At 50.2% G+C, this 13129-nt stretch overlaps 1 protein-coding gene across 1 annotated transcript; it reads left to right on the top strand.

The window, feature by feature from the left end:
* The first annotated feature begins 7251 nt into the window (after window positions 1–7251).
* Kbtbd13 (kelch repeat and BTB domain containing 13) lies at window positions 7252–8628 on the top strand. The gene has a single exon (XM_059267204.1). The coding sequence runs from the start codon at window positions 7252–7254 to the stop codon at window positions 8626–8628; it is 1377 nt and encodes a 458-aa protein (XP_059123187.1).
* The last annotated feature ends 4501 nt before the right edge of the window (window positions 8629–13129 follow it).

The raw sequence follows: 13129 nt of genomic DNA, 5'->3' as shown, positions 1-13129 counted from the left end.
CCTTTTAACAGCGGCTGAGCACCCTGCAACTGGGATTGTGCTCCCTGCCTCCCAGCTGCTGCCATTTTTGCTCTAGACCACAGCCAGCTCAGCCTCAGCACTCTACTTCTGTATTTTGCACTGGGACTCAAGAAGCATCACAATGTCGAACCCAGGCTCCTGGGACAAAGGGCTTGTGCCTCTGTCTAAGACCTCATGGCAGAGCATTTGGGAAGCTAGGGAAGGGTTGTGGTGAATTGGAGGCCAGCCTGAGCTACGAGAGTGAATTCCACGATCGCTTGAGTTACATGTGAGACCATCTCAAAAACAAACATAAAACGCTTCATCCTTGCTCCTCTATCTAAGTAATCCTAATTGAACTCATTGGGTCACCAAAAATTAATCAAAAAGGCATGAAAATAGAAAGGAGGCTAATTGGGAAGAGGAAGGGGATAAGTGAGTGGTAGGGGCATGAGAGGGGACATGGGGAGTGAATATGATCAAAATGCATTATATGCATGTGTGAAAACGTCACAACAAAACCCATTATTGTGCATGACTGATAAATGCCACTAAAACTTAAAACAAGAAAAAGCAAGGTTAGTGCATTTAGAGGTATTCCCAGAGCTACGGACTTTGATGGATTAGGTCTTTGTTTTTGTTTTGGCAGGTGGTGTTATGTGGTGAGATTTAGAGTCTGAATGGCACTTCCATCAGTTGTGCTAAGATCTGGGGCCTCCTAAGGTCTGTGGTCCTGCTACACCCACCAGAAAAAAAAGAAAAACATGGAAGCCTGGCCAGCAGGCAGAGGGCATTCCTCCTAGCCAAGAAAAAAAAAAAAAAAAAAAAAAAAAACTTCTTCTTTTTTTTTTTCCTGGACAGGATGTGAGTTCTGACTTGGTCTAGCTGTTGAGGGGAAGCACAGTAACCCGGCTGTTATAAAGATTACAAGGTACCACAGGGATTTGTTTAGATTATACCCTCAGACCAGACTTGCTTGAACAGCTAATGGATAAAGTTTTCCTGAGTTGTGGGAGTTGAAAAAGTGGGAGCCTAGTTCCAGCCACCTCCCCGGGCCGGTTACAGTCCTATGCAGACATTCCAGATGGCGTCCACGGGGGAAAAATCTTGTCTCACTGCAGGAATGCTGGAGAAGGCAAGGTGGAGCCTGCCCAGGCCCTACAGATGAGAGCTTTGCCGTTGCCCTTTTGGTGGGAGGTGGGAGGGCTGCTTAAAGTCTTTCTTGGGCTAGGGCTCAGTTCACACAGAGCCCTGGGTTCAGTCCCCAGCACCAAATAAACTCTAGTGACGGACGGTACATGCCTGTAATCCCAGCTGTTCAGGGTTGGAGGCAAGAGGCTCAGAAGTACGAGATCGTTTTCCACTACAAGCTCCGGAGAACAAGAGAGCACAGGCCGCACCAGACTCTGTCTCAAAAAGGAAAGGGAAGAATGAAAGAAAGTAGGGCCAGCCAGATGGCTCAGTGGGTAGAGGCACTTGATGATCTGACTTCAATTCCTGGGACCCATGTATCTGTGGTAAAAGGAGATGCCTGACTTCTGCAAGCTGTTCTCTGACCTACACACACACACACACACACACACACACACACACACACACCCCAAATGAACAAATACAACCGGGCATCAGTTTTTTCACCTTTTAAAAATTATCTTTTTACATTTATTTGTTTGTTTGTTTGTTTGTTTGTTGAGTACATGTGTGGAGGTCAGAAGAAGGAGTCAGTTCTCTCCTTCCATCGTGTGGGTTCTGGGAATCAAACTCAGGTCATCAGACCTGGCAGCAAGTATCTTTACTCACCGAGCCATCTTGTCAGCCCAGGTTCCTCGTCTTTAAAACTGGGACTACCCAAGAGGCCCTGTCTAAAGTTGGAAGTCCGAGGCTTAGGAAGGAGATGGCCTCTTTTAACCAGCTCTTTTGCCTGGCCTCTGCCCCCTTCCTCTGCCAGCTGCTTGTCTAGTATTCTGACACGCTGGCCTGGCCTGGGAAGGCCTGGGGAGTACGCCACGTGCCGCCAGACCCTTTTTAATCTTCCTGATCTCAGTTCCTCATCTTTAAAATTGAGATAATATTAAAGGTTAGATGACATAACACGAAAGTATTCCACCCAAAACTTGGCCCACGGCCCATAAAAGTATCGATAATTCCCTCCACAGCACATACCTCTTGACCACCTACCAAGAGGTCAAGGAGCAGACATCTGGACACGTCACTCAAGAGAGAGGTATTCTGGAGCTCATGGACTCTGGCTTGCCAGCTGGGGAACGTGCATGGGACCTAACGAGGCCCTCTGATTGTGGGTGACAGTTATGTGGCTAGATCTGTTTTGGGAGCCCCTGGCAGTGGGAACAGGACTTACTCTGGTGCATGAAATGGCTTTTTGGAACACATTTCCCAGGATGGATACCTTGCTCAGCCTTGACACAGTGGGGAGGGGCTTGGTCCTGCCCAACTTAGTGTGCCAGACTTTGTTGACTCCCCAAGGGAGGCCTCACCCTCTCTGAGGAGTAGATGGGGGGTGGGATGGGGGAAGGTGAAGAGGATGGGAGAAGGGGAGGGAGGGGGACTGGGATTTGTAGCTGGAAGATTTCCTGTGTCCCACCTGGTACACAGCCACTCAGGCCCAAGTAAACACACAGAGGCTTATATTAATTAAAACTGCTCAGCCATTAGCTCAGGCTTCCTACTGACTAGCTCTTGCACTTATGTCCATTTCTGTTCATCTATACGTTGCCACATTTTCCGTGGCTTTACCTGTGTGCTATTACATGCTGCTCCCTGGACAGTGGGCTGGCATCTCCTTACTCAGCCTTCCTCTTCCCAGAATTCTCCTTGTCTGCTTATCCTGCCTGTACTTCCTGCCTGGCTACTGGCCAATCAGCGTTTTATTAAACCAGTGTACAAAAGCATTATCTCACAGCAGGGATTGGTATGTAAAATGGGAAAAAAAAAACTTTTTAAAAAATAAATTTAAGGCCGGGCGGTGGTGGCGCACGCCTTTAATCCCAGCACTCGGGAGGCAGAGCCAGGCGGATCTCTGTGAGTTCGAGGCCAGCCTGGACTACCAAGTGAGTTCCAGGAAAGGCGCAAAGCTACACAGAGAAACCCTGTCTCGAAAAACCAAAAAAAAAAAAAAGGAAAAAAAATAAATTTAAAAAGAAAGCAAGAGAGAGAAGTATTCTGTTCAGTCAAGTAGCTCATCTGTCATTGTTTGCTCCCCTCAATCAAAGCTGTTATAGAGGACTTCAGACACCTAAAATGTGGAGGTTGCGTTGCTGGGCCCAGCAATGGGCATACACTCAGTGCTCAATAGATGTTCAAAGCAGGTAGGGGATGAACAGGCAAGAAATGTAGGACTTGTCTTTTCTGATGCCAAGATACCCGTGGGCAACCGCACAGAGAGCTAAGCTTTTGGGAACTCTGTGATGTCACTGCATCTCCAGGGTTACAACACGACATGATTTCTACGGTTGTCCCGTGATGTGTGCTGCAAACCCCGCTTCACAGATGTGGAATTGAGGCCTGGAGAGGCTCAGTAGCTTTGGCAGATTGATGGTCACACAGCACCAAATCCCAGGCGAGAAGCCTGACTCCTAGTCAAGTGCTCATCCTTCTCCCAATTCCACGAGCTGCGCGGTACCCCCTGCCCTATGAACTGTCTTCCCCATGACTGAAAAGAGGCTCCACCACCAAATCAGGGGGTGGAGAGGGGGTGTTTTCTCCAGGGACAAAGGTTATGTCTCTTCCATCAGACAAAGCTCTTCTGGGACAGAAACTGGATTTCCCTCAGCTGACTGGGAATTCCAGAAGGTTGGGGCTCAGGATTCCACTGAATAGGCCCTGCTGGAGAGATGGCTCATCAATTAAGAACACCCATTGTTCTTGCAGAGGCCAGTGTCGGTTCCCAACACCCACCTGGTGGCTTACAACCATTCCTAACACCATCTTCTGACCTCTGCAGGCACCAGGCACTCATGTGGTCCGGCACTCACCTGGTGAATGCACATATGTGCATGCAGGCAAGACACTCATATATAAAAATTAAATAAATAAATCTTTTAAAAGTTGTTTTTAATTAAATAAAAAGAGAGCGAGCCTACTGGGTGTTAGCTGTGTAGCTGCAGATATGAATAAGGATTGGGTCTGTGCTCCTCCAAGGCTCAGAGCCTGGTGCCTGCCTTTCCTCCCCACCCCCAATCTCCCTCAGTGTGGGGAGTGCAAAGTGGAGAGGGGGTTTGTTAGAGGTCGGGCAGGGGTCAGGCAGGGCCTGGGAACTCTGTGGGCTGCCCACAGCCAAGACAGTTCCTTGTCCTCTCCATCTCCCAGAGGGCCACTCAGGATCTGGGAGGAGGAAACTCCCAGCTGCACACAACACCAGCTGGGCCCTGAGGGTGGGACCAAAGGGCAGAGTCTCCGCCCAGATTCAGAAGCATGATCTCCACCTTAGGTGGACCCCTCTCCACCATCAGGCCGTGGAAGGTGGAAACAGGGTGTGTGTATGAGCCCCCACCCACTCAAGAAGTCTTGACTTGCGGTAAAAATGGACGGAGGCTAAACTTCATTCAGTCTGGATGAGTTGTGTGATTTTTACCTCCTGCTCTTAGGCGAGGCCTGTGATGGCTCTGTTTGGCTGTCTGGCTTCTACCAGGTGTCTGGAATGGGCTAGCTGAGGGTAACTCTACAGCAGCCCTGGGCTCTTGGCAGCCTGCTTTCGCTAGTCCCACTCTTGCTGAGGCAAGGACTATGCAGGTGGAGAGACAGAGCCAGGCTAGGTGGGGAGCAGGCTGTAGGGCCAGTAGACAGTGTTCTGTCAAGTTCCACACTGTCATTCATAGCTGAGGAAAAGCCCCCCTCATCTGGAAGCCTCCCGGACCAGACACTCTCTTCCCGTCACCAAGGCCTCCCAAGAATACGGGCAAAGATCTGACACTACAGTGTTCACTTGTCTCCAAGAAGGGGTTTTCATGCCTACTGCTGGAAACAGTCTAGGCCCTTCCAGCCAACATCTGGTCTCAGGGAAGGAGAGATACTGGCAGAGGGCCTGAGATAGTACTCATGGGACTTCTGCCCACCCCACCCCCATCTCCTTCCCCTCTTCCTGCCTAGTCCCTGGGGCAAAGCATCTGAGATATTTCTGGCAGCATCTTTGAGGCCTCTGGCTTCCCGGGCTCACACAAGTGGTCCCCACACCCCAGGCCTGTTATGATGGGGTGAACTAGGAAGCGCCTTAAGGGAGGCACATTTTCTTTGGTCTGCAGATTCATCTACACGTTCTATGTCTGTGTCTTAAAGGGGAGGGGAGGTCTCCTACCCTTCTCCTACTTTCCTTTTGGTAGGGGATAGCTGTTCTAGCCTCCCAAAGGAGGACCAAAGCTGAACATCTCCCAAAGGGCATATGCCATCCTATGGAAGTCTGGGCCTCAGTTTCCTGGCCTGCATTGGAGTGGTAGGAGAAGGCAATCACCAGACTCCTTTCCATCTGACATTTGGGGGTCTCGTGTTAGATGGTCAACTAGGAAAGCCGTGCACACTTGGGAACGAGCCACAGATTGGGCTGCAGGAGGCCTGGGGCTGTCTGTCCCGAGCTGCAAGACCCTGGGCAGGATCAGAAATTCAGGGTCATCCTCATGGCACAGCAAGTCTGAAGCCGGCCTAAGATGCATCAGACCCTGTCTAGCAAAGAAATCCAGCTCATAGTGCTGCTGTAAAAAGTAAGTGGATATTTTGTGTTCAACAGGGGCATTAGGGATGTGGCCATAGTAACTATTCCTGGGTGTTGCAAGGATTAGGAATCAAAGTGCTTATCACAATGCAATTTAAGTGTAGCTTAAATTTAAGTTGTTGTATGAGGAAGACTTCCTCATCCACAGGTATGCCATCCTCCCACACCTGTCCTTTTCTTCACCCAAGGTGACAGCAGCCACAGAGGGGTCAGGCAAGTGAAGACCGAACACCAGCTTCCCACTGGGGTGCCTTCTGCTTATAAGGGGTTCACTGGATGCTCCCTTACATGAAAGGAAATGGGCTTTTAAAGAGACTCAGAAAGGGCCCCAGAGACTGCTCAGCATTAAGAGCAAGCATTTGCTCCTCTTCCAGAGGACCTGGCTTGATCTCCAGCATGTATACTCATGTTCACATGGTGACTCTCAACTGTCTGCAATCCCAGTTCCCAGTTCCAAGGGATCTGAGGTCCTCTTCTGGCATCCAATGGCAATGCATTTGTGGGATGCACTTACATATGTGCGGGCAAAACACGAGTCGGGGGCATTGATTGGGCTTAGCCACAAGCTTGGACAGAGGCACACTTGAGGATCCTGGCCTGATGCTCCACTTTGTTCTCTCTCTTCAACCTGCCCGCCCCGCCCTTTTGAGCTGATGAACTCTTGTCCCCAGCTGAATAACCTTGGACAAGTCACATGAAGTTACCAGACCTCATTCAGAACACCTTATGGAATTTGTCCCAATACTGTTAATAGGTGTTTCTATTGACCTCATTTTTAAAAGCTTATTTATTTTATATGCATTGGCATCTCGCCTGCATGTATGTCTGTGTGAGGGTGTTGATCCCCTAGATCTGAAGTTACAGACAGTTGTGAGCTGCCATGTGGATGCTGGAAATTGAACCCAGGTCCTCTGGAAGAGCAGTCAGTGCTCTTAACCCATTTTAAAGATGAGGAAACAGAGCCGAGGTACATGCTTTATATGTGGGAACAACTTGGTATGGTGCCAGTTAAATGGGATGTCTTTACAAGCAGGTCTGGCAAAGCCCAGCATGCAGTGGGAATTCAGTTATATGGTCAGTATTGTCACTGTTTCTTTAAAAAAAAAAAAAAAAAGTAACTGGGTCTCTGTGGAAATGGGATGCACGCCACAGTGTGAATACAGAGGTCAAAGGACAACTTTGTGGAGAGGGTTTTCTCCTTCCAGCTTTATGTAGGTTCCAGGTTGAACCTAGGCCAATCAGGTTTGTAGGAAAGAACTTTTACCTGCTGGACCATCGCTGGCCCTTGTCATTAGTCTCTTAATAGAAGTGAATGACCACACAGGTGTCCAGATGTCCTCTGGGCCAGGCGGCCATCCAAGCCTGCGGGCCATATCACATGAGCCATCCTATCTTTAGCCAGGAAGGTATTTATATCCCCTAGGGAAGTTTTTTTTTCCTCCCCGCCCCGGGGTAGCCCCAGAGTCAGTGGCCCCAGGCAAATCTAGGCCCCCCAGCGGCGGCAGCAGCCTCCGCCCCTCTGGCTCAGCATGCCACCAGGTCCCGAGATCCCGGTGCAGGTGTGGGTGGACGGCCAACTCTTCCAGGCCGAGCAGTCGCTGCTGGTGGAGCACTGCGGCTTCTTCCGTGGGCTTTTCCGCTCCGGCATGCGGGAGGCGCGCGCGGCCGAGGTGCGTCTGGGTGCGCTGAGCGCCGCGGGCTTCGGCACGGCGCTGCGGGTGCTGCGCGGAGAGCGGCCGGCGCTGGCCGCAGACGACGAGCTGCTGCAGGCGGTGGAGTGCGCCGCGTTCCTGCAGGCGCCCGCGCTCGCGCGTTTCCTGGAGCACAGCGTCACGTCGGACAACTGCTCGCTGCTGTGCGACGCGGCCGCCGCCTTCGGCCTGCGCGACGTGCTCCACAGCGCTGCGCTCTTCATCCGTGACGGTGCGCACGAGCTGGTGGCGGAATTGGAGCTGCCCGAGGCCCGTGCCTACGTGGCAGCGCTGCGACCTAGCACCTACGTGGCCGTGAGCACGCACACGCCCGCGCCCGGCTTCCTGGAGGATGCATCGCGCACCATGTGCTACCTGGACGAGGAGGAGGACGCGTGGCGCACGCTGGCCGCACTGCCCTTGGAGGCCAGCACGCTGCTGGCAGGCGTGGCCACTCTAGGCAACAAGCTGTACATTGTGGGTGGTGTGTGCGGAGCCAGCAAGGAGGTAGTGGAGCTGAGCTTCTGTTACGACCCGGAAGGTGGCACCTGGTGTGAATTCCCCAGCCCACACCAGCCGCGCTATGATTTGGCGCTGGCCGGCTTTGAAGGCCGCCTCTATGCCATTGGTGGTGAATTCCAGAAGACGCCCATGAGCTCCGTGGAGTGCTACGATCCCGCCACAGACTGCTGGAGCTTCGTGGCGGACTTGCCGCAGCCAGCTACAGGGGTTCCCTGTGCCCACGCGCGTGGCCGCCTCTTCGTGTGCCTGTGGAGGCCGGCAGATATCACTGCCGTTGTTGAGTACGTGGTGCAGATGGACAAGTGGCTGCCGGTGGCTGAACTGTGTCGTTCGCAGAGCTACGGCCACTTTATGGTGGCCCATCGCGACAGTCTCTATGTGGTGCGTAATGGACCTTCTGATGATTTCCTGCACTGTGCCATCGATTGCCTCAACCTGGTCACGGGCCAGTGGACATCGCTACCTGGCCAGTTTGTCAACAGCAAGGGAGCACTCTTCACATCCGTGGTGCGTGGGGACACCGTCTACACTGTCAACCGTGTATCCACGTTGGTCTATGCCATTGAAGATGGCACCTGGCGGCTGCTCAGAGAGAAGGCTGGATTTCCTCGTCCTGGCTCCTTACAGACCTTTCTCCTGCGGCTGCCCCCTGGCACTACTGGGCCTGTGGCCACCGCGTTGCCAGAGCTGTGAGCTCGGAATGACTTCAGATTCGTGAACCTGGATTGAGGAGCTCTTGGAAACTCCTTTTTCCCTGTTGGGACACTCAGGTCTCTGCTTTCTGGTGGTGTGGATATCCAAGAAGCCCTGAGCACCTCAGATGGCTGGGTCCTCAAATCGCTTGGGCTCTGCTGAGAGCTGGTGGGTCTCAGCCTCAGGGAAAGGGGTGGGGTTACTATTCCGACTATCTAGGCTTGTAGGTGAATAGTCAGCACTTGAGCTGTGGCGAGAAGTGGATGAAGTGCTATTAACCAAACTGCTAATTAGCAGATACAAAGTGTCAACACAATGCTGGGCCTAGCTGTCAGTCTGGGTGCAGAAAACTTGGAGACTAGCCTAGGAAACTTGGTCTTAATAGAAGTCTCAGGATGACAAAAAAAAGGTTTACACATAATTTGCCTCCATCCTCAAACTAAAAGCAACATGTTAATTTAAAAAAGTTAAAAAGCAAACCCACACTGCAATAAAAAGAATACTAAAGCAGTCAGCACAGAGAAGGGGAGATAAAATCTAGGAAATAGGCCCATATATAAATAGCATAGAGGAGAGAGGATACAGTTTGGAGAAGCAGAGTCGGACCAGAGAGTCTGGGCCCTCCAAGAGGAAACAGGGGCAAGACTGGACCAGACAGTGTCTCTGTGAGCTCCAGACTTTACAGGAGATCAGCTGAAGCCGGGGCATTTAGGCTGTGAGTGAGCCTGGACTGACTTGTAGCAGACAAAACTCTATTGAGCCTGGAGCAAGCCCGTGGGAGGAAGCAAGGATTCCCTACAGTAGCTCTGGGGACTGGAATGGAAAGGAAGCACCCAGGTGTAATTCCTTTACCTATCTTTTTTGTGATCACTATGAGACAGTAGATTGTCAACCTCCTGACCGGGTTACTTACAATGTAAGGAGCCTAGTCCTGCCGATCTGGGCGCATTCCTTCCTGGATAAGCCAGAGGCTCCATCTCTCTCCTAATCTCTGCTGTGGCCACTCCCTGGGCCTGTAATGCCTTTCCTCTTCCTCCTTCTTAGCTCTGTTCCCACCTCCTTTCAGCAGGATTGGCTGATCTAGCTCCTGTTTTCCGTCCTATCTGCCTGCATCCCTCATTGATCTCTGTGACATTCTGTGTTGTATGCGCAGCCCCACCTGAATGCAGATGATAAAAGCAGAAGTCCCATGCTGTTAACTGAGCTGGGCACTTCCTTGCCTGCAGAATAAAATGATGTCTTACAAGAATCACTAGTTAGAGGTCTGCCACTGTTAAACAACTCCAGTCTTAAAAGCAATACCCAGAGCTGGGTGGTGGTGATGCCGGCCTTTAATCTCAGCACTCCAGAGGCAGAGGCTGGAGGGTCTCTGAATTCTAGGCTAGTCTGGTCTACAGAGTGTGTTCCAGGACAGCAAGAAAAGGGTTTTCTGAGAAACTCTGTCTCGAAACAACAATAACAACAAAAAGCGATACCCAGACCCAGCTTCTGTTACAGATGCCTGCTTCAGCCCTCCAGCCTGGCCATGTGCCCGGCAGACTTCCTTCAGTGGTCCTGTATCATACGTCTCCACCCTCCAGGACCCAAGCCATACAAAACCCCGGCTTCAGAAGTAGAGAACACAGCGTTAGTGTGGTACTTCCTGGGCATGGAGCCTGGTGTGCGGCTGTCACTTGCTACCTCTACTCCTGACCTGTGTCCTAACCCTGAAATAAGCTGCCTTCAGGAGTGTGAAATCTTCTAGCCTTTGTGATAGTCTAGTCTATGACTCACAAGAACAAACCCTGACATTTGTATCCTGTGAATTCTAGGCAAACTCTTTTTACATTCATTTCTTCCACAGTCCCTCACTTGTGGTTGTCTAACAGTGAATAGACACACACACACACACACACACACACACACACACACACACTTTTATCATCAGTCAATGACTTACTCAGCTCACTAATGGGGGAACTAGAAGAATGTGAAGCTGGTTGGAAAGATCATCTGAGAGACAGAGATTTGTATATTGAATTGGCAAAGATGTGCAGAAGTAAGTTTGCTAGGTCAGAGATGATGCTGGTTCATGTCTTGGGGGCAATAAAACCATCATTTTAATAATTGTGTCCTGGAAAAGATTCTTTTCATCTTCGCATGTGCGCATGCACAGACTTGTGCACACCCACAGGTTAGCACAGGACTTAATAATGTCTGGGGCCATGCAATGATAAGTCATTGAAATAAAAATACATAGCCCTTCATAATTACGTCAGTCCAATGTTCAGCCCTGTTCCAGAGTGATGCTGTAAGGACCCATGGTCCTCCATTGCCTCTAATTCCAGGTGATGAACATTTTCTCTAGCATCCAGAGCACTGACTCTTGTTACATTAAGGTCTGTCAGCTCATGGGCTCTTCTTCAATGAGCTCGAGGTTTGGCTCTGACAGGCCTGCTGTCCTGGGTCTTTGCACTTTGTCTTTTCTCACCCAGAGTGGCACCTTCTTGTAGAGATGTCTTCTGTGTATAGTAATGAGCATACAGCATTCACACAGTTTTCCCAAAGTTGACTTATTTAAGCATTTGAGAATTTTAAGCAGTAGCCAGGCCTGGTGGCACACGCCTTTGATCCCAGCACTAGGGAGGCAGAGGCAGGTGGATCTCTGATTTGGAGGCCAAACTGGCTTACGTAGCAAGTTCCCAGACAGCCAGAACAACATAGAGAGACACTGTCTATAAATAAATAAATAAATAAATAAATAAATAAATAAATAAATAAACAAACAAACACAAAAGGAAAAAAAGAATTTTAAGCAAAACTAAGGAGCTAGCCTAGTTGGTAACATGCTTGCTTTGCCAGTGGGAGGACATGAATTTAATCTCAAGAGCCTATGTTTAAAAATAAAAAATAATAAATAAATAAAAAATAAAACTCCAAGTCGGGCAGTGGTGGCGCACACCTTTAATCCCATCACTTGGGAGGCAGAGGCAGGCAGATCTCTGTGAGTTCGAGGCCAGCCTGGGCTACAGAGTGAGTTCCAAGAAAGGCACAAAGCTACACAGAGAAACCCTGTCTTGAAAAAAAAATTAAAACTCCAGCCAGCAACAAAGAAAGGTAATGAAGGGATTACAGAGACAGTTCAGCTGGTAAAATGTTGCTTTGGAAGCACAAAGACTTGAGTTTGACTCCAGCATCCACCTTAAAAGGCTGGGTGTGGAGGCATAGGCTGGCAATCCAGCACTGGTGAGGCAGAGATGTTGAAGTCCCTGGAGCTCCCTGGCCAATGAGGGACCCTTTCTCAGGAAGGAAAAGGAAGATGGACGGCATCTGAGGAATAACAACTGTCGTCTGGCTTATAGGCATATGCATGTGCATGAACACATTGCAGGCAAGCACACACAAGCAAACACTCACACAGACATACTTATGCACACATACATACACACATGTGCACACAGACACACTGTGGTGGTTTGAATAAGAATGGCTCCCATAGGCTCATGTATTTGAATGTTTAGTCATCAGGGAGTGGCACTGCTTGAGAAGGATTAGGAGGTGTGGCCTTGTTGGAGTGGGTGTGGCCTTATTGGAGGGAATGTGTTCCTTGGGGTTAGCTTTGAGGTTTCAAACGCCTAAGCTAGGCCCATTGGCTCTTTCTCTCTCTCTTCCTGCTGCCTGTGGATCCAGATGTAGAACTTTCAGCTACTTCTCCAGCATGTCTGCCTATATGCCACCATGCTCCTGCCATGACAATAGTGGATTAAACCTCTGAAACTGTAAGCAAGCTCCAATGAAGTGCCTTCTTTTATAAGGGTTGCCATGGTCATGTGTCTACTCACAGCAATAGAACACTGACTAAGACACACACACAGACACACACACACACACACACCCCAAAATGTCCTCTCCAAGAGGACCTCTCCACTGTTGAACTCTCTCTCCAGCCCTCTGTTTTCCTCTGCAGCATTTAGCACCATCCTCTCCGCTATGGTTTCACCTGTTTCTTATCTTTTCCTCTCCTGCTAAAATTCGAAATTCAAGAGAGCAGCGATCTCCCCACTCATGGTGCTAGGGACTGAGCCCAGGGCTTCCAACATGCTAGGCAAGCACCTTACCAGTGGGCTGTGCTCCCAGCCCAAGGGCAGAGACTTTTGTTTGTGTTGTTCACTGACGTATCACTAGTACCAAGAGCAGTGTCTACAACACAGCAAGGATGCGTGCCATCTGTTAGATGAATGAGTAGTGTTTAATGGATGTCTGCTGACAGAAAGAACAAAAGGGTGAGTCAATAGAGCAACTGGGAGAAAAACCCCTGGGGGGTACCTAGCAAGCCTCGGACTTCAGAGTGGTGGGGAAAGTTTCTGTCCAGGCAGTGAGGGCTGGGGGTTAGGGGGCAGAGCAGACTTCATGAGGAAAGGGTGACCTGTACATCCTGGGCAGAGTGGGATCCGGGAATAGCAGCCACCCTGTCTTCCTTCCAGGGATGGAGGAGGCTGTGGTTGGAAAAGCTAATCACCCA

This window comes from Peromyscus eremicus, chromosome 7 (genome assembly GCF_949786415.1).
Source record: "Peromyscus eremicus chromosome 7, PerEre_H2_v1, whole genome shotgun sequence".
In the NCBI taxonomy this organism is placed as follows: domain Eukaryota; kingdom Metazoa; phylum Chordata; class Mammalia; order Rodentia; family Cricetidae; genus Peromyscus; species Peromyscus eremicus.
The sequence above is the reverse complement of the archived record's forward strand: the minus strand, read 5'-3'. Positions and strand labels throughout refer to the sequence as shown.

Coding starts and splice junctions, on each gene's coding strand:
- Kbtbd13 (XM_059267204.1), top strand. CDS start 7,252: ATGCCACCAGGTCCCGAGATCCCGGTGCAGGTGTGGGTGGACGGCCAA.